Genomic DNA, 23,384 nt, shown 5'->3' with positions numbered 1-23,384 from the left:
ATCAGAGAAGGGTGTGTACCAAAGTAGCTAAAGAGATTTTGCCATCTTCCACGAAGAGAATGAATAAGAAGAATGAGAATAAATATAAGAATAAACATAATTCTAACATGAGGAGGTTTGTTTTGCTACACTAAGTACTGTAAGTTCTACAGAGCAGTTGCTCCTTCAGGTCAGGCAGACCTACTTCTTTAAAGCAAGCAGAAAGCTGCTGTGCATTGTGCCTTTTTCACTCTAGGCAAATCCATGTCAACATGGGATAAAGAATCAACTCTGCAGACACATTTTCTATTGGCTTTTTCTTGTGAGTTCTCAGCAGGTAGTCTGTGGCAAAAGCAGAGTTTCAAGGGGAAATTGCATTAAACATTTCCTATAAATGTTAGTCAGGGTGTGCATGCGTGTGTACAGCACAGCTTTACTGTTCTTAGTTCTGGCACTTCTCATTTCTGTGACAGGAGTGGAAACAAAATGCACAACATAGCTGGCCTTCCCAGGATCTGCCCCATGCACTGGAAATGCAACTGCAGCAGATGAAAACCATTTTAGTTCAATTATTGCTTCAGAAAAAACCACAAGCTGTTCTATGAGTCATAGAATGTATGCAAATACATATTAATATACACATGTCTTCCTAGCAAGATAAAGTTGGCCTAAAAGCAGCAGCTCAGAGATAGATAATTATTTAATTAAGTGGAAGGCTGATGTGTATCATAACAAGTCTTTGAGAGAAAGCTGCCTTTGCTACATTGGTCAGAGAGTGTTTTCTGTCAGAAATCCTGCATCCTGTTACTTTTTGTACCAGTACTGTTGCATTCCTTCTGCCTGGGCATTTTTTCTCTCCCACAGCGTAAGATGAATTCTGTACACATCAATTGTACCTAAGTGATTACATCAGATAGACTTTAATATATCAAAAGTATTTAATTTTTTGTTTCTGCCCTTAAATCTCTCGTGTACAATAGTGCAAAGTTTCACAATGCAAAATGGTAATTGCTAACTATGTTCTCAGTGCAGGATGCAGAAACATGTCTTGTGTCCTGCCTTGAGCTTCCTCTTCTCAGCACACAAGAAAAAGTCTTTGTTTGCAAACTGCAACTTTGATTCACTAGTCCAGCACTTGACTCCTTTCTGGAAATAGACTGTTACCCAGAAAATTTCCTTCCATCCTTGCTCCTTGCCAGCAGCACTAAGCTTCCTCTACCCTACAGCTTCAACACAATTTCAAATATCCACAGAGGAGGTGGGGGGTGTGTGGTGGGTTCCCTTCTCCTTTAATTTCAATGCTTGTTTCCAGTCTTGGGTTCCTTTTGAAGATGGCAGTGGGGTTAAGGGCAGGAAAACTCCTGTGTTTAATTCTCTGTTTCTGAGAACTTGCTGACATATTTTTACATTGAAGGCAGTGTAACATCAGAATAAGACCAGCTGTCTGCCACATCTACAATTGTATGTGTAGTGACATGAAAGTCTCAGTTTTTCACAATACAAGGTACTTACCTTGAACAATATATGTCACAGGGTTTGACCTGTCTAGCTACAAACATCCACAGTTTTGAAAAATTTTTGGTTTATCAACTACCTTTAAACAAAGGTGTATAGTCTATCACTATTTGGTATAACTAAGTGCATCTTCTTCTAGTATTCAGAAAATCATTTATCTTAATGGTTTTCACATTTTTTATGAATAAAATAATGTGTCTGCCTGTTAGCATCCAAGCAGAGTGCAAGAGCACAATAATATGTTTTTAGTTTTGAAAATTATAGATATAAAAATATAGGACTTCTTCATTTTCAATAAGAAAATCCAAGGAATATTTGGAAAAAAAATTCAAACCCCAAATCACTCTGGCTAAAATGAGGCACCTCTGCCAAAGTCATGTGCATGGTCATGTCAAAGGCAAGCAATACTGGAATTATTTTTGAGAGGAAATTTAAAAAAATAGATTCCCTTTGCATTGCAATACATGACATATGCAAGACATGACATATATTTAAATATGTTAGAACAAACTGTTTTCTTACCTCCCAGAAGCAGCAGTAGTGAAGGGAAGATTTCTGAACATGTAATATTACTGATTTATCAAAGACCATGGAATTTTGATGGCATAAGGTGACCACTCTCCCCTCCATTAAACCCTGCCTGCATCTAACACACAGTTTGTGCCATTTATCTGTAGAGATGTGGGGAGCTCTATGTTCAGCACTTACTCTTTCTCTTTCATGCTGTAAATGCCTTTTCCAGAGACAGCCAGAGGAAAAATGGACAGATAGCCCTAGGCTAGAAGCAATACCTTAAAAATGCCCTCAATTCTCATATTTCCAATTCCATCATTGCCCAGAATGAGCTGTGGGCATGAGTGCAGTCAAACCCATCAACACTGTGCTCAGATCATCTAGGGGAAGGCACCTGTTAAGTAGTGAATTTGAACAGGATCACAGCTTCAGAGAGCTGATAATCCACACCTCCCACATGGGCAGAACCCACATGGCAAACTACTGGACTGCTCTGCAAAAGCCCACAGCCTCTTGCTTGATTTCCCTTCTATGCTCAGAGCATGCCTCAGTGTTCTGATTACTGATAGAACCCAAATGTTCACACAGAAGCCCCAAGCATAGAATGTCACACATTCCATGACATTTCCAATCACTTGGCTCTATTTGGCCCGGGTTCAGATTCTTCAGCAATCGAGTTGGATAACAAGCCTTTGGAGTCACCTCCTAAAAGGACTTCAGTGATCATACAAAGAGACAGGGCACCAAAGTGTCCCTCCTATGGGGAACAAAGCTCCCTTCTTCAAGTGTCACAATGAATATTCACAAGATACAGTCTGAAAATGGCACAAAGCCACAGAGTATAGCTAAGCAAAGACATTTCTCCACAGCTGTATATTGCAAATAAGGATCTTGAAAGAAGTCTAAGATCTAAACACATAGCACAATTCAGTTAATTCCTACTACCCTTATTTCTATAACAATAATAGTAAGAATGATTTTAACTTCCTCTCTTTCCTCTTACACTGTGAGCACACATACAAAACCACAACTATCAAGGATCCCTATGACATGTGCTCAAACATTTTCCCTCGTATGAAAAATCTAACTACTTGTGATTGATAAATCCCTTTACCAATATCAGGAGATACTAGGAGGTGATTCATAAATGGGAGGAGAGGAAAACCTTTGCTGAATTAACAGTTTTTTGCAAAACTCTCTCCCAGTTCTCAAGTCAGTAGTTTATTGATGAGACAAACAGAAAATCTGGCTGCACATGGAACAATCTGACAGAAAACTTCAGTGCACTGAAGATTTACTTCATTATAATATGGGACATCAAGACAGCTTTTAGAAGATACCAGGTGTCTCTTTCAGGTTTCTTTTAATGTAACAACCAGTTAAATTCACAGCACTGTACAACTGTTGTACAACACCTATACAATAGCACTGCCTTCACAGTCTAAACATAACCTGGTAATTAATTCTGGCAAAGAGTACCAGCAGTTAAACCATTTGGGGAATTTCATCTGTCCTAAGCCTGCTAAGGAATAATATAGGATTGTGAAAAGAGGTTATCCTGCAGACAGGATAGCAGAACAGAGGTCTATGCAGAGCAGGATCCTGTTTCTGACACCAAATGCTTAGCCAAAGGGAGTAAGAACAGTGCGAGTACATTCAGTCCATACCCAGTCTGTCTCTTCCAGCTTGGAAAGACTTAGAGATTTCTGGAGTGGAAGGTTTAATTTGGATGATAAACATTCACAGCTACCAACATCCCTTTCCCACCAAATCTGATCCTTTTATATTCTCTGTCACTTTTGAGCTAACAGGTCACCACCAAATTGCTCTCTCCACTCTTTACTTACCTTATTTCCAGTTTTCATGAGCTGGAGGGCGTGCTCCTTAGTTACAGCATCATAAACCCTTTCCAGGCTAGGGCCACAAAGCCCAGAAATCCACTGTCATGTCAAGCCTTTCTCACTTTTGTGTCTGACAAGAGCTACCATGCAGACCCCATGAAATATGCTTTCCTGTACAGAAACTAAATACAGATAGATGAATCCCACCCTAGTCTATCACAGTGAGATTTTTGGTTCAAATTTCCAGCCTGGATGTGTGGAGACCTAATTAGGGAAAAGTAATGATAAATATAATCATTCAGTTACAAACAGGAGTGCAAGAATGGGACCAATATTAATATAGGATTTTGTAAAAATATTCTTTCTCAAAATTTTTTGTCTTTGAGAGAATCTTACAAACAGCAGGAATCAAGCCCTTTATGCTCATGCAGATGACCTTTCTTATATAGCCTTGCAACCTACTATAATTACCAAAATCTGCAAAGGAGAAATAGAGTACTTTGACATTAAAATGCATGAAGTAGTATTGGGCTGTTCACATAAGATGCCTACCCAAAAGAGATTATTTTCAGCAACTGGCACTAAGGAGAGTCTTCCTCACAAGCACTAGGAGAGTATGGGAATAGCAAAGGTCATAATTTTCAGTGATTCTGGCAACAAAAATGGTGCAGTTGAAAAAAAGGGTCACCATTTTGATGACCCTTAAAATCTTTCATCAGTGGAATGGGTCCTGAATTCCTTTTCTGTGTTTGGTGCATTCCTAAAGCAAAGTCTAAATGAAGTACCAAACTGTAATGCCATCTCTATTTTTCTATTTTAACAACCCTGAATGTTACCAGTAAAGAAGAATCCCTCTAAAAGTCATATGCTTTGTGTTCCATTGAACCTCCAAAGCATAAAACAGTACAGAACTGCACTCCCAAGGATGGGAGCAGCAAATATTGTACCTCTGTGAAGATCCCAGCACTCAGAGGACACATTTGCTTTCCTGAGACATCCATCCATGGCACAGGAACAGTCAGTGGTCTGTATGACCCAAATTTGCATGGCCCAAAGGAAGACCTCAGAAACAAAGGACACATTAGAAATGGTGACACTTTTTTGCTTTGCTGCTGCCCTTTTACCTGGTCTAAGTTGTGGTGAGTTTTGTGCAACTCTTTAGGGCTTCTGAGCGTTTTTGGCACCACAGTACATTGGTTGGAATTTCTAGTGGGTCCATTTGAACCCTAGAAGTGCTTACCTGCATCATATCTACTCATCCAAGGCATAAGTCCTTCCCTCCTTGTTTGTTTTGTTTTGTTTTAGCTTGGGGTTTTTTGTTGGTTGGTTTGGTTTTGTTTGTTTGTTTGGGCTTGGTTTTTTTTGTTTGTTTGTTTGTTTTTTTAATAATAAAGGAAGATCTGGTTTAATTTTGATATATCAGAATGAACCAGCAGGCTTGGTGTTAGGAAAGAGGTCTTGCTATCTTTTGGCATGATACAAACCTTTTGTAGAAATTAGCAGTACTATGCAGCCCTATTTTAGTCAAATCCCTTTTCTGACTTTAAAAGCATCTCTGCCAAAGTAGAAACTAGTTTGTTCCATCTTTTGACAGTCTTCTTGCAAGAATCTTTCTTTGGAATATATGTAACATATTTAACATTAGAAATAGAGTCTTACATAACACTAAACCCCTTTAAGCAAGAACTATAGAGCTAAGAAAAAGCCCCATTTTTCCAGTCAGGCATTACAGGAACATAATAACTTATTATTCAAAGTCTCTCTCACTGTTCCTTGAATTATAAGTTGCATTTTAGATTAAATGGGTCATTACTTCCTCAGAAACTTCGCAAAATTTTGTATATTTTCTATTTTCTTCAGAATAGAATGGTCAAGGTGTTTCAAGGCAGCTATGTTGCACTGGCCTCAGGACATTACAACCTTGCTCTAGGACCAGTGAGTTTAGTCCTAAGCCTTTTACCGTCTTTTTCCCTTGAAAGGAAACTCTTTGCTGGTAGAACCATCTGGAACATCCACGGACAGTGGCATTTTTCAGCCTTTGTGAGGCAAACACATATTTCAAACTAACAGCAGCAAGGAGAGCTGAAATCTGAGGGTGAACTGTTCTGATTTTAAAGTAACCATGTATAATTGATTGTAGGGCTGAATGGAAGATTTTTTATAACAGCGAACAGGAGAGTGATCAAAGAAGGAAGGAAGAAAAATCTTTGAAAATAATTAAGTTTAAAAACATACAGCTCCCAGAGAAGCAAAATACCCACAAAGTCACCACTTAAAATTATTAATATTATTTTTGAATCTCCTTATTAAGAGTATGCATAGGTCCCTCCCAGATAGATTCAGTATTTGTGTGTGCCACATGAAGCACAAATTTATACAGAGGGATGCAATTTCTGCCTGCATCAAATACATTTAAATTAAGCAAGACAGATAGCATTGGAAACCAGTGCTTTTTGTGCTAGCTAGTTCAGCTCTTAATTTCAAAGTACTGCATAATCACTATGTGGTGTTCTGCCACTCAGTCCAGTGACAAAAGGTCCTCATGGCAATTGAGGCAAACTGTTCTTCTTGTTAAGGGCTTTGCAGAAGCTGCAGAGTACCAAGAGCCAGGAGAATGAGCAGTCTGTGTTCAGCAGGGAGGTGTTTTCAGATCACACTTGAAGCACCAACATGGGAGGAATTTTGCTCCATCCCTCAAACTTGCTTTGCTTTGAACACACAGATAAAGGGAAAAGTTAAATATGCAGGCTGGTTTCTCTGACATTAATGTCCCTTCTGCATAGGAATGATTCTTGTAAACATGTGGGGGGTTTGATATGAAAATTAGCTTAATGAGGGAAATACTAAACTTTTTTGAAATCTGTTTGCATTTTCTGTACTTCATTCCACATGAGAGAAAGTTCTATGTACACCCAGCAGAAGGCATATTGGAAAAGATTGTTCCCCTAATAATGTTAGACAAGTAAGATAACAGCATTACTGTTAGTGTGAATTCAAATTTCCAGATGAATTTACATCAGCCATCCCTATGCCATGCATGCATTTGCTGCCAAGAAATATTTGCATGACAGAGCTTCCTGGCAGAATTATTTGCAGGCTTTTTATTCTTCAAATCTGGGAGAGATGCATGCCACACATCCTGCCAGTCAGCAAAGAAAAGAAAACGTGATTTAACCAGCAAGTCACATCTGACTAACACAGATCTTCTAAAGACCATTTACAATCAAATGTGAATGCTAATAAGCATATGCATATTTTGTGATGAGAAAAGGATCTATTTTGCCCAGTAAATTATCATTGTTGAAGGCTTCAGTTTTAGATTTTTGATAATTCGAAGTTAATTAATTTGTGGCTAAGCTTATGAAACAAGTTTCCTTTTTTCCTTTAATTTTGGTTGCTAGTTTCAAGAACCATGCCTTTTACCTCACCTTACCTTTTCTGTTGGCCAAGCCCCTTAGTTCTTTTTTCTTATTTACAAGCTCAATAAGTTCAGTCATCAATAAAAATGCTACAGATCGATAAACAGTAAAAAGAGAGGACCCAAACATAAAGGAAAACCTGTCCAAGGCAAACATACCTTCTTTTAAACTTTTAATTCATCAAATACTTATTATCACAAAAAGCAAGAGAGTGCAGGAAAAGTCTCTCAGTGAATTCTAATGACCCCAATAGACTTTTACCATAACCAGAAAATAGTCCTTTCAGCACATAAAGTTCTTTCAAGTGTCATGGATATGCCTACACAATTTCAGGTAGCAAGAAACATTCTTTCCAAATGTAGAAGTTCTTCAGCATTGAAAGGGATCTTTTTGAACAGCAAATTATCAAAAGCAGAATTTTCTAGGATATTTTTATGTTTCCCAGAGTGAAGAATCTTTACATGTTAAATAAAATTCAGAAATAAATTATTTCTAAGACAACCCTTCCTTCTGTTTGTGAAGATTGCCTGCAGTACTGATTTGTATAAGTGATACAAATGACAATCTGCATTACTGTACATACACTAATATATCTAAACCTCAAAATACATTAAGGTTTTATCGGAAGCATAGAGAGAGAAAATCTTGCCAGGGAACCTCAGAATTCCTGTTATTATAAAATGGGTAACAAGTGTTAGGAAATGTTGCAAGTAGAGAATAGCTAAGAAGATTCCAGAGCTTCACACAGTGAAAGAATTTACTGCTGCTTAGACACATTAAATAAGACAGTTTTTCCACAGCCAGGAAATTTAGGCACTCCTAGAAAAATGAGATTTGACAAGTTCTCCAGAATCTGAAAATAAAGGAATTTGTCACCAAGGGAATGAAGCAATATAATGTTGTTCTAATCTGGAACAGAGCAACAGTGGAAAGAGCAAACAGAAGCCCAGAAACCCAAGTACAGCTTGCTGCACAGCACAGGTGCAATGCCATCAGCAGGGAGGTGAGGGGGTTTTTTGTCCCCAGATTTTCCTAACCCTGACGTTGAGGGAATGGCCTGGGATGACAGATTAACCCCCTCCAGGTTTGTTTCACACTTTGTTCTGTTGCTCTTGCAGAGAGCCTAAATGATGACACTATTGCTTTCAAAGTGAGGTTTCTGTGTGCAGCAGACACTACCATTCTACATGTTCTTCAGGAGCTTTGTGCCAGTTCTCTGCAGCCCACAGCCTGCCCTAATGGCTTTGAACCCACCTCAGCAGCCTTGTACCCCACCAGCCACAACACACCACAACTGCTCATAGAGATGGAAGATGGTTACTGGAGGTTTCTCAAAACTAAAAACATGTTGTCTCTGACTTTGGAAAGAAATATATATTTGCCATTACATCTAAATTTATCATCTGATTGCTATATTCGTCTTTGTTTTCCCTCTTTCTAAGAGAAAGTTCCCTCATATGGGTGCACCTGCAAAGGTGTCAGGTCTCCATTAACAGCCTTTTTCTTCCACTTGTTCCTCCATTTTACTCATTGCTTTGTTTCAGTGACTTGATACCTTTATATCTGCCTAAAATCCAAGCTCAGAATTTGTAGATCTCTCATGACTGAGCAATACCACTTTGCAAGCTTGCACAAAACAAGTTTTAAAATCGTATTTATTTTTAAATAAGTACAGTACAGACAACCCACTGCTCCCTAGCCACTCTAACACACAGATTAATAATAAAAGTCATGAGCCTCAGGCACCTTACTAGTTACTGTAAAACTGTCAGGGAAATAACTGGAAAGGAATGTTGGAACAATGAACAGTGTCTATTGCTTCTTGTCCTTAGAATATAGCTACCTTTGAACTTCACTCAAAGAAAACTGCTGTCATATAAATAGAATTCATGATAGATTAGAGAAGTTGTCATTCTTGAAAGAAGAAACAATGCACAGGGGGAAAAGATACTGTGGAAAAAACAGAAGTAGTGTGCTATCAAAGAAAAAACACTCTCAACCTTCACTTTATCAAGGAGCTTTACTTTCCATGGTTCTAGTCTCTTTTACTGATAAGAATTAAAATGCTATTTTAAGTCCTAAAAATACCTTCTATTATGCTAGACTGCATTCATGTTTGGAATATTTGTAACTGGGTAAAGAGAATTTTGGGGTGAGTAAAGCATACACTACTCCAACAGTGAGAGCTACTTGATGGTGGTAACAGCAGTCCAATAGAAGCAAAACCTCAAACTGCATGAACTACTTAAAATTAGATGGAACAAAACCCTACAAATTTACCTCATGCAGTAGCAGGACAATAGCTTAGAGAAGAGAGCTGTAAGATCTGGTATCTGAGTAATTAATATACAAAAGAACATTGTCTTTCTAAGATATCAAGCAACTCATGGTATCTTAGATAAGGTACTGCCACTGGATAACTGATGTCTTAAGCTAATTACAAAGCTACAGCTGTTAATTTGTGACTGAGTTTGAGTCAAAGACATGTGATTTTTTGTTTAAATTAGAATTTCCTCTTAGGAGTCCTATTCATTGCTGTTGCTGCTGACCATAACCTTTTCAGGTCTACTTGCATACAGATCAAATAGTTGCAGTTTGACTTGGACACAAACACAGATTTAGTGGTCTCAAATAGAACTGAAAAGGCAGAGGCAAATCATAAAAATGATACTTCATTTCAGATGAAAAAATGGGACTGTAAGTCTTCAAGAGAAGACTCCTGTTATATAAAAAATGTTCTCCATAGGTCACAGATGCTCTTACTGTCCTAAGAGGAGGAAATGACAGATAAAAGTAATCCCATATACTGAAAGATAATCATTATCCAAATGGTCACTGAGTTCCATTTCAGGAAAGCTCTGGGGTCCACTTAAAAAGGCATCTTTTTCTCAATCAGAGGCCAGAATTTGCTGCTTCCACATCGTTTTATATTAAAGCACAGGCCATACTTATCAACAGAAAACTGTAGAATATGTAGCATCTCAAAATAAATGTTATTTTGCACATTCAAGATACTTTTTTTTTAAACCTGTGATTCAGGACTTTTTTATCAATCTCTTAACATGCTGCATACATCATTGCATATCTTTAGCAACAGCAACATTTCAGTAGTAGTAATTTCTTCAATGGAAAAGACAGAAGCTGAAAAAACAGGACAAACAAGTGAACAGAAGAACTAAAATAAACAAAGCATATGGTTATGAGTCACTGCAAATTCTTTAATCTGTGTTGACAAAGATTATGAGTGACTAAATACCATGAGTGCATGAAACTCACGGCAGTAGACTTGTATAGCAACTTACAGTAGAAAATCTAAAATTTAAACTTCTATAAAAAATCAAATCATTTACTAGATCTGCAAATTAAGGGGGGTTCACTAAGAGTTTGCAGGCAGAACCTCTGTCACACAAATAGACTCTGCCTCCTAGCACCCAAGTAGCTACATACATCATATATTATCCTCTTTTCTGGCAGCAACCCTGCAAGATTATTGAGGCCCTCCAATAAATATGCTACAAAATTGACTTCATGGGCAGCTTTAATTTGCTCTGCTCAGGAAAGAAATTTGGAGCTTAATTTTTACTGTGAAGAATGACTGAGCATGGCCAGTACAAATGTACTCTCCTGCCATAAGAAAAGATATTTCTAAAATAGCACTGACAATTATCATAACAAGGAATGAACTCATGATGCCAATTAGAATTTGATGGTTCTCTGGAGATTCTGACTTTCTTTCAAAAAGTTTAATTTTGTTAACTAGTTAACCTATGTTGTAAGAACTCGTGCAGATCCATAAGTTCATTAGTGCTATAGCAAGAAAGAGTTTGATCTATGCCTTTGATTGTGTATTTGGTCAAAACCAATTTTAGTGTCAATTACTGAATTCCATGGGGGATGTCTATAGCCTCTAGAGCAACTAGCTCAAGGCTTAACAAAATTATATATATATAAGGGAAGTGGTATAAAAAGGCAATATCCCAAATCTCTCTGCATTAACATTTTGGATACCACTACACATTGTAGGGGTTTTTATGATTGAACTGAAGTTTTTATTTCCTACTTTCAGCTGTCCCTACCACTGCTCCACCCTACAATCTCTAACTGACAAAGACCTCAAATGTAAACAAAACATCGATTAGTAATTCTGACAATCCCTAGATTGATCTCCACACAAGCATGATCTCATGCTATTAACATCAGCTTTGCCATGTCATGGCACATCACACATGGAATGGGACTGGAAAAGGTACAAAGGCAAGGCTGCTACCTGGCTGATGGGCTTTTGCTTTTCCACCAGTGACTGATGAAATTGTAGATCCAGAAGATGAGGCTTCCATTTTTATTGACCCTCTGGCTTGTGGGATTGAAGGATGCCCATCCACAGGTGGATGCTGTGACACTGGGTAGCTTGCTGCAGTTCTCCTCTGACAGACTTGCACACGCTTTTCAGCCCCATGAAGAGATAAATTTATACCTGACAGGAATAAGAATTAGTACTGTTAGATATGAGAGATCAACATGGAATAACTAAAATATAAATTGTCAGGGTTTAAAATGGACCAGCAACAACCTTCTTAAAGGGGACAAATAAAAAAGAAAAGCAATAAGAGAACTCTAAAAGATTAATTATCGTGGAAAATTTAAAATGTGAACACCTTTTGTGCTATGTTGTAGGCATCAGATTTAGTTACAGTAATAGATATTTTAATTAATACACAATCATGGTTTATCACTTTATTGGTCTGCAGGAAGAAATACCTTCTTTACCTTCCAAATATCCACACAGCTCACAAATTATAATATTAATGATGTAGCTACCACAACTTTTATTAAATGACAGTTTTCTCATTGATAGATTAGAACTTGCCAGAAGTTATTTCTTTTTTTCTGAGCCTTTAGCAATATTAGGAAGTCTCATCATATGGAAAAGATGCTACAAGTGAGCTACTAGTAGCTTTTAAGGGAAAAAAAAGACTCTTTTGAAGAAAACGGTAAGGCTACAGACCACAATAGTAAGACTTAGGCTTGGAAAAAATACCATTTTCTCCTGTTTTGTGAAACCTTACCATCAGTACTGGAAATTTGTCAAAATTCTCAAATTTGTCACATAACCATTGTTTTATACTGAAATTGTGATTAGCAAACAGGCTTTATTTTTCCAAAGAGAAAAGTAAAGCTAAAATTTCCTACATGGCTAATGCAGAGTATTAGAAATAAATGCTATCTTATAGTAAATTGCTGATTCTGACTTCCTCCTGTTCACATTGATACAATTGCTCCAACTCCACTTGAACTTCTTTCAGCATAGTCTGGTTGAAAACCTTCAGACAATCTCTTTTGGGCAAGAAAGCTGAATAATTCTACATTACTGTTTTATGCTTAATTTACTTGTGACTCTCATTGTTTCTGTCAGCAAATTATCTCTGTTTAACAAAAACAAAAAACCAACAAATGAAACACCCTAAGCAGATATAAATAAGCAAACTAAAAAGCAGATGGAAAGCAGACCCTAAAAACTGAAAATGTGGATATTGCAAAGTGCAGTCACTCAAAATCATTAGATATTATTGATTAGATTGCTTAGTTTTGTGAACTTCAATGTCCAAAAATGCATTAATGACTCTGCTCTTCAAGCTTCCTTGGAAGTCAATGTATGTGAACTCCAGGTCATGGAAAAGGTTTATAACCGTGAAATATTAATAAACTTTGATCCATAATATGCTACCAAGGGGAAGAGAGCCACCATTCTGTAGGCAATTTCTGTAACCAGTGGGGCTGCCCAAAGGAGCAAAGGCTGTGCAAACTGCTTTCTTTTCTGCTGGTTTGTGCATTCAGAATTGAAGCTGTGCACTCAATACTGGCCTTTGTGTCTTGACTCCAGAGCTGATCTCTGCAGGAAATGTGAAGGCACGAGGAGTTTCCTGCAGCAGCTGCTCACCTGGTTCCTGCTTTCAGGGCTAATGTAACTGCCAGCTTCTAAACACTGTTGAAATCACATCCTTAGGATACAGAGCAAATCCCAGACACCTTATCTTTGTGAAAGGCAGCATATCAATCCATATGAACAGAATGACAATGAGCTTGCCTGGACACGTTTCTTTGACCATGCTAGCTGTAAGGGGCTTCAAAACTGAGAAGCTATGCCCCAGCTGTAAAATGAGCTCTTTCTTTCTTTTGCAGTCACTAGAAATTGTGATGCTCATCATATTGAACAATTATCCCTAAAGTATTAAAAAATTAACGACAACCATTTTCTTTAAGCATCACCACAGCTTGCCACATGTTTTAAAATAATCATTCCTCTGAGGTTTATGGTAGAGTCAGCCAATGCTCAGCACTAAACTTGAGCCTGCCATCAACACACACTTTCTAGCTGGATCTCAGTAAGCTGTGCTTTCAATTGGTCATGAAAATAGGGATCTATTTTAGAAACTGGTTCCAAACATAAACTGGCTGCTACATTACTCAGAGGTTCAAGTTAAGTTGCTTCTTCACATTCTGAAAACGGTCTATAAACTCTTGTGCAGCTGTGACTGGCTTCCTAAACTATTTCTGCAGCACGTTCTTTTTCAGACATCAAAATAAAGGACACTGTTGCCAGATTGCTATTCCTAAGAACTGCAACATTTGCAGATTGATCACATCCAAAATTAGGTTCCATCAACAACTTGCTGCTGGTTATATGCAAACTTTTGCTTCTTCCACTAAGGAAAGATGGGAAATCATATCTCCAAACTACATGAGGAAGAATGTTCCAACATCACTGAAAATTTTACTTCTACAATTTTCTTTAGTCGTATTTAAAAGTACCCAAAACCAACCATACAACATGTCACAAATGCATATAGTATATTTGGAAGTTCTTCACTCCAATCTCATTGGTACAGGAGTTATTTTTCTCACAAAAAATATCCTCTTATTAGGAGAATTAATTTCCATTATTTTCCTGGGAACCAGGTACAGGACAAAGATGCAAGTGTCCTTATTTAATTACAATTTCAGAGAAAGATCAGGTCTTGCTATTCTATGTGCATTTCTTTTGTTAAACTGCAAGTCTAAAAAAATGTATGACAGTAATACTGTAGCAAGTTGCAGCATTACTTTGTTTTCATGTGGGCGAAAGTTCCTTTAAAAGAGATTTTGATTGTCAAAAATACAACCCCAGATAACATGCAGAAAAGCACAGACAAAGGGAGGGGGAATCAGAAGTAGAAGGGAGATTGGGAACAATGGATGTAGTTTATGGCGGATGAAAACCTGGTGAACTATTGGCACCAAACAGACTCTAGAGTAAACTCTCCCTATTCTTCCTGCAAATAACCCACACTGCTGATGAATCCCAGGGTTTGTGGAACAGAGATGTGAAAAAACAGCAAAGAGGTCTCTGAAAAATAGGTGTTAAAGTTGACATCAATTATTTTTTTGCACCATGACAGTACCTACACAAGACATCCAGAAAAAAAATAAGAGAAGTTCTCCAGCAGCACACTGCAGTCTGGGTCTTCAACTAACTGTATCTGGTGGAGTTTTTCTCCTGTCTTTAGGCTTGGCCATCTAGTTACTCACACCAAAATCCCTTACTACTGCATTCCTGGCTGTATGGCCTTTGTTTGTACCTGTCCCTGCAGCATGGTGACTTTCAAGTGAGCTTGGCATCCATACTCAGTAGTTGGGTACAATCACACTAGCATTCTCTGACAGGTAGCATAGATACTAAAAAAAGCCAGGGGTTTCTCCTGCCTTGCCCTCTGGCTTAATGTAGTTGCACAGAAACACCACTTTGAGCCAGGGCTTCAGTGCAAATGCAAGTGAAAGACTCAAATACTGTCTAGCATCCACAGCTGACTTTTCAGTCAGGCCTGGCTTCTGGACAGGGCTCAGCCATCTGCACCTGGCTGGCTGCAGTAAGAGTGGGAAGTAGTTTGGTGTTTGGAAGCTGGATGAGATTTGAGCCTCTAAGTATTGTATATTTTACTCAGCTCTTTTTATTTCCTATGTGCATAAAAATCTGTTCTCTGTATTTTCAAATCTTCACGTGCCTTTCTCTTCCTTACCTGTATTTCTAACTTTTTTTTTTTATTTTTTCTCATACAAACTTTTTGTCTCCATGAGGAGCCTCTCCTCTTACTGACCTTTTGTTCTGTCCTGACTCTGAGCTTGCAGGTTCATGTAAGACAAACACCTTCACTACCTTCCTGACAATGCATCTCAGCTGTGCAGTTTGCCAGCAGAGAAGAGCAGCTTCTATCCTGCTTCTGGATAACTTCTTTGCTCCAATTTTAATACAGAATTTTTCTAACCACCAATCCTTCCACATTGAGGATATTTTGTCTCTTATAAAGTGATCATATGCTTATGAAATTTAGGGATTTGTAACACTCCAGATAAAACCTGCTTATGAGAACATTAAAAGGGAGTAATGAAGTACTTCCAAGTTATGAAGCAATAAAATCAAACATAAAGAAGAAAAAGGAGGGAGAAAATACTAAAGTTCAAAGCACTGCAGTGGACCTGCATGCAAAGTTTTGTGTGACTGATACTTGTTTTGTTGGCTCATCAGGTCCTACAAAGTTGAACAACAACATCCTGCACTACTCAGAAATCACTCTGCTGATGCATCTGATGGACATCTGCTTTGGTTGTGCACCATGCACCTCTGCTATGTGACTCAGCACAGTGACTTGGCTCTGCTGCTGATGGAGAAGGCACTAGCACCTGAATTTGGGTCAGAAAGGCCAAATTATGCTGGGCAGGGACCAAGACACCTCTGGGACCTGGGAAGGCATCCCCATAGTGACAGTCAGGCTTCTGTCAGCCCCAGTTTTCTTCCATCTTGTGCCACTTTGGGCTACAGGCATTTATTTATAGGTTCCTCTCTGAAGTGTTTTTCTCTGGACAGAGATTATATGAATATGAATAGGCAATAATGATACAGTGAGGAGTTACAAAGTCATACAAACCATCCATTAGCTAACAGTGCTTGATTAGCCTCAAGTGTCCTGAGCTGCTTTGTAGACCTTCCCTGGGATAACAAAGTAGTTCTGGTAGGTGCAGAAAGTCATTTCAGTTTTACATCATTAGTGTCAGTGCTCCTGCTGGGGGCCAATTATTTCATCTATTTATCTTTTCTTTGTGTGTCTTTTATTTTGTTTCAGCCCTGTGTGGAGGGTCTTAGGAACAGACTGAGGCAGGCTCTATTTTCAAGGCCCTTTTCACAGCAGACCAAATACAGGGGAGCACAGAGAAAGAAGGGAGGAGAAAATATCAGCTGCTATGTCACATAGGGCCACAAAAAGTAAAGCAGCTCTGGAAAGTCTGCAGTCATCAAGGCACAGATAAGCAAGATCATTAGGAAGTACTTTGTAAGCATGAGCAGAGAGCAGAAAATGAGGCTTTAAGGAGTAGTTTACAAATGGGAAAATTAGATATTTAGTTCCTTTCAACTTCTACACACAGGAGAGGAGAAAGTGAGCTAATTTGTCCACCTTAATAAGCTAAGTACTCTTTCCTCACCTTGTGCAAATTGCCACATTTCCCATTAAAGTCAATGATGCTCTGCAGACAGCTTCAGCTTTTTCACATTTTAAAGATAGCCTTGATAAATGAGATCCCAGAAAGGGAAACAATGTAAAAGGTTTCTCATGCAAACCCAGTTTGAGACTCAGCAGAGAAACAGCTGTGCTTGATGCCATGATGGACTCTTTTCCTTGCTCTGAATCCTAGGTGAAAATGAAGGAACAAGAGAGAAAAATTCTTCTGCTATCCCCTGTACACATCTGAAAGCAAAGTCTAAAGGCAGTTCCTTTTTTCCTCACCTTATATACTATTTAGGAAACAAATACATCCAGAAAGAGTCCTTAACTTGGTGGAAAATGTTACAACATCATTAGGATTCTCATATTAGATAAAATCATTTCTCAAAAGTTTAAATATCATCTCTTTTACACAGCATCAAAGTCCCTTGCCACTGATAACATGTGATTATGAAATCATATCTATGATCAGATTGTGCTTCAAGTATAGCTTTGGAAATATTGAAATATTTGTGACTACATCAGATACAAAAAATACCTCACATCAGCAAGCCTTCAGGTAAGCAAACAGAAAAGCTACTACTTACAGAATTTCCCAGGAACTGCACTCCCTGGAAAGAAGGAATAATACTGTACATCTTGACAAGATACATGTCAAGATTTTGCATGGTTGCTCCCTGCTTCCTCCTAAATATTGGAGACATTACAGGATTTCTGAAGTCTGTAGATATTCCCTACATGCTATTTTTTAATTTTTTTTATCAAATTTTTTTCCAGTTGGCTTCTGAATTTATGTCGATTTTTCAAACATGTAATTTTCCATGGAAAGAAATCACAGAGCTTAGAGATACAGTTGGTAGAGGAATCCCAATTTTCTTTTGAATTTTTTTTTCTTTTTTTTTTTTTGTCTGAAACGTTATCCATGGAAGTATTGTATTGAAAGACATAATGAATGACCTCTTCCCTTTCCCTCTCTATCCACTCATGATACTACAGAGCTCTATCACACCCCCTGCTCTATTGGTCCTGAGCTTAGGAGACCTAGTTTAAACTGTTGCTTTTTACTAATAACTGTTGTATATTTCCAATCAACTATCTTCTGTTCTTTGCTTTTTTCAAAGGATGAAGACCTGAAATGCACACTAAGAAAGGTTCAAGAAGCAACATCAGAAATGCCCATAATGCTCAGGCTGTGCTTTCACTGAGGATTTACACAGTGGCACAATTAAGTTTCTCTTTTTATTGTTTGTCTTGTAATTTCATTTGCCACAAGATACTTGTAGATAGATTTTGCCTTCCTGTCATACTTGCCAGCTCTTTGGGCAAGTTTTCAGTGATTCAGGACTCTCTCTTCTAACCATTTGCATGAAGTCTCTACATCAAACAAATACTGAGTGAAACAAAGCTGCATAATTTTTCTCATTTCTATGTTGCATCTCTTTTTCCACATCAGCTGCTTTCTAGATCTCATGTTTGTCAGTTCTCTACAAGCATTGCTGTGCAGCCTTTTCTATCAGAGAAATTAATCTTCACAAAGCTGTATTACTGGCCAGTGCATTACCTTTCTCTCCATTACCTGCCTTTAAGGGGAGGAGGTCAGCATCATCCCAAACCTGGTCATGTCAGGATCTGCATTTTAAGTGGGATCAAAAGGATATCTGAACTATAACCAGGACTCCAGGAAGGGGCTTGTGGATGAACTGGGTTTTATTCAGTTTTTCTGCAATGATTTAGAAGTGAACTGTTAAAGGCCCACAGATTCCAGGGGAATATAGATTTACAGAATAATACCTTATTCTTCCCTACAAAAGTAGCTACATTACCTGTGGTAAAACTGCATCCAGAGCCAGTATTAACTTAAGTCTGTCAAAGTCCTAATGAATAAAAAGATCATGCCCACCTTAGGCCTGCTATCACAGGCTTGTTTTTATAGCCCTGAAGGTGGTTTATTGAATTACAACAAGCTAACATTCAACAGTGATTATTTAGCATAACTGAAAAACTCCCATAGTGCTCCCTGAGAGACATGATAACAACTTGAAGTCATGGAAATATCTTGGAGAGAGTCATAATAGTCCTACTTTAATGGTCTACATGGCACTCTTAAAATCCACTTGTCTTCCTTTGGTATGAAATGTTTGGCTAAGTGAATATAAAGCTCTTCAGGATTACTGTTGACCTAACAGTGATTGTTGCAGGCATATTGCAGGGCCCTGGTGCTGAACACAAGGTGATGCCTATGCAAGTTGTATAAACCCAGCTGAATAAATGGAACTCTTTTCCACCCCTAAGGTCCCTAATTTGATTAATTTTTAAGCCTTGTACTTTTATTTCTGTATGACAATTCATTCTTTAGTTCCTCTGTATAAAAAAACCCTCATACTGTAGAGTTAAAATATGTTATATTTACCAAGCTTCAGGAATGAATGCCTAATAATTGTGTGCAAAATATACCTCATTTCAGTTCACCCAGCCACCTGAAACCAGTGTCATTTGTCACCAACCCAGCTGCCTGAACACTTCTGGAGATTGCCTGCATTTTTATTGTTATAATTTTTGCTGTTCTCTTTCTGTTTGTTTAGCATTTATTTTGATTTACTTTATTGTTCCTATTAGACTTCCACTAGTGTTAGAACCACATGCATGCTGAAGAGTAATTTGAAAAAAAAACCAAAATGCATTTCAAAAAGTTCCTTTGCTTGCCCCAGTATGAAAATTGCAGTGAGAAAAAATACCGCGCCTTGAAATCTGATAAACACAATAGAAATCAAAAACTGAGGCTGATAAAACATTTTCAGTAAAGTGCTTTTCTATGAAAAAATTGGCTATTCCTTCTGGAAAAGAAAACCCCAAATAATTACTGTCAAAAATTTTGTTGGGAAAATTATTCTAAACTTATCTGGACTGGAATATATAGCCTCTTTTCTTTTCTTTTTTTTTAACTTGATGCTTTGGAAGATGCAATCTAACAAATAGAATAGAATACAAATTACAATGTAGAATACCAGTTATCTCTGAGCAAGCCAAAGAAACAATTATCATTTCAATTACTGAAACACTATCTGCATTGCCAATAATCAATTAATGTTACTTTAATGTACAAATAGTAAGAAAAATCGTAAACATTAAAACTGGGGGGCAAAACAAATCATAATAATATACAAAAATACAATTAATCCAAGAAATCCAACCAAGATTAAATATCTCAAGTGTCCAGAAGCAAATTCTGACTGAAATATTTTAAGCCTTATGCAAGAATATTAGAATTTCTCTGGATTGGATATTTCAGATTTTGACTCACTGGTTCTATAATCAAGTGGAATAGACTTGCATTAGAATGAATGTAGGATCATGCAAAAACAATAGATTCATACTTCAGTTTCTGTCATAACAAATAACATCACATCAACACTTCTTTCTTTGAGGCAATTTTTCCTTAAAAAAATAATTGAAGATTGAATCTGTCTCCCTAAGTGTCTCTTATTGATTTGGAAATGATAAGAGGCAGTTAATCTTGTCTTATTCATTTTATTATATATGCACAGCATTTACTAGCTGAAAATAGACTTAATACTGAGATGATTTAAAACTTACTTTCACCTGTGGTATGTGCAGCATTTAAAGTCACTTTCTTTCTTAGCAAGTAGCTATTATTCTGATCTTCAAAGACCAGAGCATTCTCATTAAAGCTGTTTGCACTGATTTTGAGCTTTTTATCCATAGAATAAAAGGTAAATGCACACACGACAGTAATACATGATATGGACATTGGGGCAAACCACAGTGCTCTGTGAAACAAAGCACCAAGTCAAGTCCCAGATGCTTTTTACTGGCCAAGGAGTGAAAAGCAGCACTAACAGTATTCTAAGTGGTGGAGGTAGATTTAAAAGTGGAGAATTCTCTTTCCCCCCCCAATTTTAATTTGCTGCCTGAATGTCAACTGCTACATTGCAAATACCACAAGTCTCATTTTATCTGATTTAATCGGATATTCTCCATAAGGCAGAACAGTGCAATCAATCTGAGACATCATCTGTGAAACAGAAAAAAAACCTCAGGAGACTTCACAGATGGGAAAAGAAGATATCTCAGGATATGTCTGAATGTGTCTGCTCTATAGCACAGATAGTAACAATTTTCAGCACAGCAACAAGGTTTAATTTAACTTCCTCTTTTGCATCCCATTCCAGGGGACATGACTCTGTCAGAGTGCTCTGATGGTCTGCCATCAGTGCCCTCTTGCTGTTCCAGTGCCAGGCCCTGGTCATGCTCTCTGGGACAGCCTCAAGCAGCAGATCGAGTGTACTTCCCTTCCTTCACCTATAGCCCTGGATGTGGGGCCTTTTACAGTCTTGCTCTCTAAATCCTCCATGCTCACAGTTAGCTTTATCAACCATCAATTGACTTTTACTTTCAATGATACATTACCATCGAAGTTATACAGCCAATGTCTTCAGGGGCAGGCCTCAAGACAACAAAATTTACTTCTACTTCTCCCTCTGCCAAATAGGAAAAATTATCTTACAGATAATGTTGCAGTAAAGTATAAACTTTACTAGATTGTTTTTAAAGTAAATGTGCATCTGGATATATATGTATCTGAGTGTCGTAAGTTGCAATGTAAAGATATACCCAAAGGTATGTATTCTATCACCATCTGCTGAAATCAGGTGTGGCAGTGATTCTTATCTCTGTGGGAGATATCCTCTGCTAATGGGCCATCTGTTAAAATTAGATAGGGCAATGTTCTTTATTTTTCCTACACCCATCCTTCCTCCAGGAAAGGTATCTTCTGTTAATGGGCCATTGAGTCCCCCTGCATGAGTGATAAAATCACATCATCCCACTGGGACACGCTCCAGCCAGGGGCAGGAGCCAGTCATTTCCTACCTAGATAAAAACTGAGATTTAGAACACCAAAGCAGCCCTTACTCACTGGTTTCCAGAGGACAAGAGCTACCAGATCTTTCTACAGGATCACTGCTTCAACAAGACCGCTTCATCCAGACAGTTACCACCATCCTAACTAGCAGGGTGTCAAGTTGTATTCTGACTTTGTCAGTGGTTTTTCTTTTGTACTATTGCATGTATTTTATTTCTCTCTTTTTTCCTATGAAATTGTATTTCTGACTTAGAGTCTCTCACTGGTTTTGCTTTCAAAACCATTACAATGAGAAAACAGATCACCTGTGTTGGGTCCAGTCCAATGCCTGAGAGGGTTTTTGCCCTCTGAAACAGCTGTCCATTGTGGACAGTGGGGTTTTGCACCTCATGTGTGCAGGATTTGATGCTGGATCCCCACTGGGAGGAGGCTGGGAAGTCTACCACCCCTCCTGGGGCAGGCTCTCATATGGGCTGTAGGGATGTGCTGTGGTAGGTTCCATTGGAGCCTGGATGTCATTGCTGTGCAAGGAAGAAGCTCCAGCCTCCACAGCCCTGCTTGCTGCAGCACCTGTGTCTAGACCAGGCTCTTCCATGGCAGACATTAACAAGGGCCAGTTTTACCAGAAATGCTGAGGAATGTGTACTACTTGTCTTTCTTTTGTGCACCTTTAGTTTTCAGCATACTCCCTCTTGGAAAGTCATGATTTTGGTTGTAATAAAACTTATGATGCCAAGCTTTCTAAATGGCCATAAAGTGAAGGTGATCCCCAGAAGAAATGGCAGATGTAGTGTGCAGCAGATGCCACCTCATCTTTCTGGCAATACTTCAGGCCATTAACAATAACAAAACACCACAAAAAAGAATACATAAGCATACCATGTTCCTCAGAGACATCCAGCTGATTGTTCGCAGTTTATGCTTATCTGGATAGAGCAAAGCACAGGTCTTACTCACTCTTCTTAGCTAGAATTTCTGATGGAAGACTAATAAAAAAGACAACAGTAGCCACATAATGATTGGCTGAATTTGGCAGAGTCCATAGAGATGGAAAAAAGTTCTCTAGTCATAAACACCATTTGAATCTCCTGAGCTCTTTATAGCAGAATTACAAGAAATGGTAGAACACTATAAATTCAATAGCTGCATTGTAGTGTGAAATGTCTCTAACAGATTTGTTTTTATAAAAGACTGTCCATGGTCTAACTCCTTTACTGAATAACGGCCTTGTGCAAGGGTAAAGCCTACTGTTCTTTCATAAATAATTTTCTGATATTAAACATGCAAAATATACAAGATAGACTTTCAGTTATGTTTTATGCACTACATAAAACACTGGATATTAATTTGATTTCCTGCTTTTTAACAGGAGGGACAGAAAATACATGAATTTTTGGAATCCACCTAAAGCAGCTTGATTATAGAAAGAATCCATAATAAAAGAAACCTGTGCCTCAATTTAGCTCCTGTGATTGGTATCTTCTCAGTGAAAGGGCATTAATGAATATTCTTTCATAAAACTTTTTCTTTCTTCACTCATAACCCTGATACTCAACGTCCCATTACTGTCCATTCATTTTAAAAATCACCAAGTGAAAGCAAAAAGGGATGTTTTAAAAATCTCAATGCATATGTAAAAAACATTACAAATATCTCTAAGTTGCACTTGCAAGTATTGCAAGTATACTGGAAATTATAGTTT

At 38.0% G+C, this 23,384-nt stretch overlaps 1 protein-coding gene across 2 annotated transcripts in view; it reads right to left on the bottom strand.

Annotated features, from left to right (window-relative positions):
- ANO4 (anoctamin 4) overlaps positions 1 to 23,384 on the bottom strand; it is a 195,096-nt gene that overhangs the window by 100,685 nt on the left and 71,027 nt on the right. For both annotated transcript variants that reach the window (XM_079305168.1, XM_079305169.1), the window contains one exon: positions 11,535 to 11,741. In XM_079305168.1, the coding sequence (XP_079161294.1) occupies positions 11,535 to 11,741 (207 nt within the window). The remainder of the gene's footprint in view (positions 1 to 11,534; positions 11,742 to 23,384) is intronic.

Source organism: Erithacus rubecula (genome assembly GCF_903797595.1).
Source record: "Erithacus rubecula genome assembly, chromosome: 4".
NCBI classification, from domain to species: Eukaryota; Metazoa; Chordata; class Aves; order Passeriformes; family Muscicapidae; genus Erithacus; species Erithacus rubecula.
This window is presented reverse-complemented; position numbering and strand designations above follow the sequence as displayed.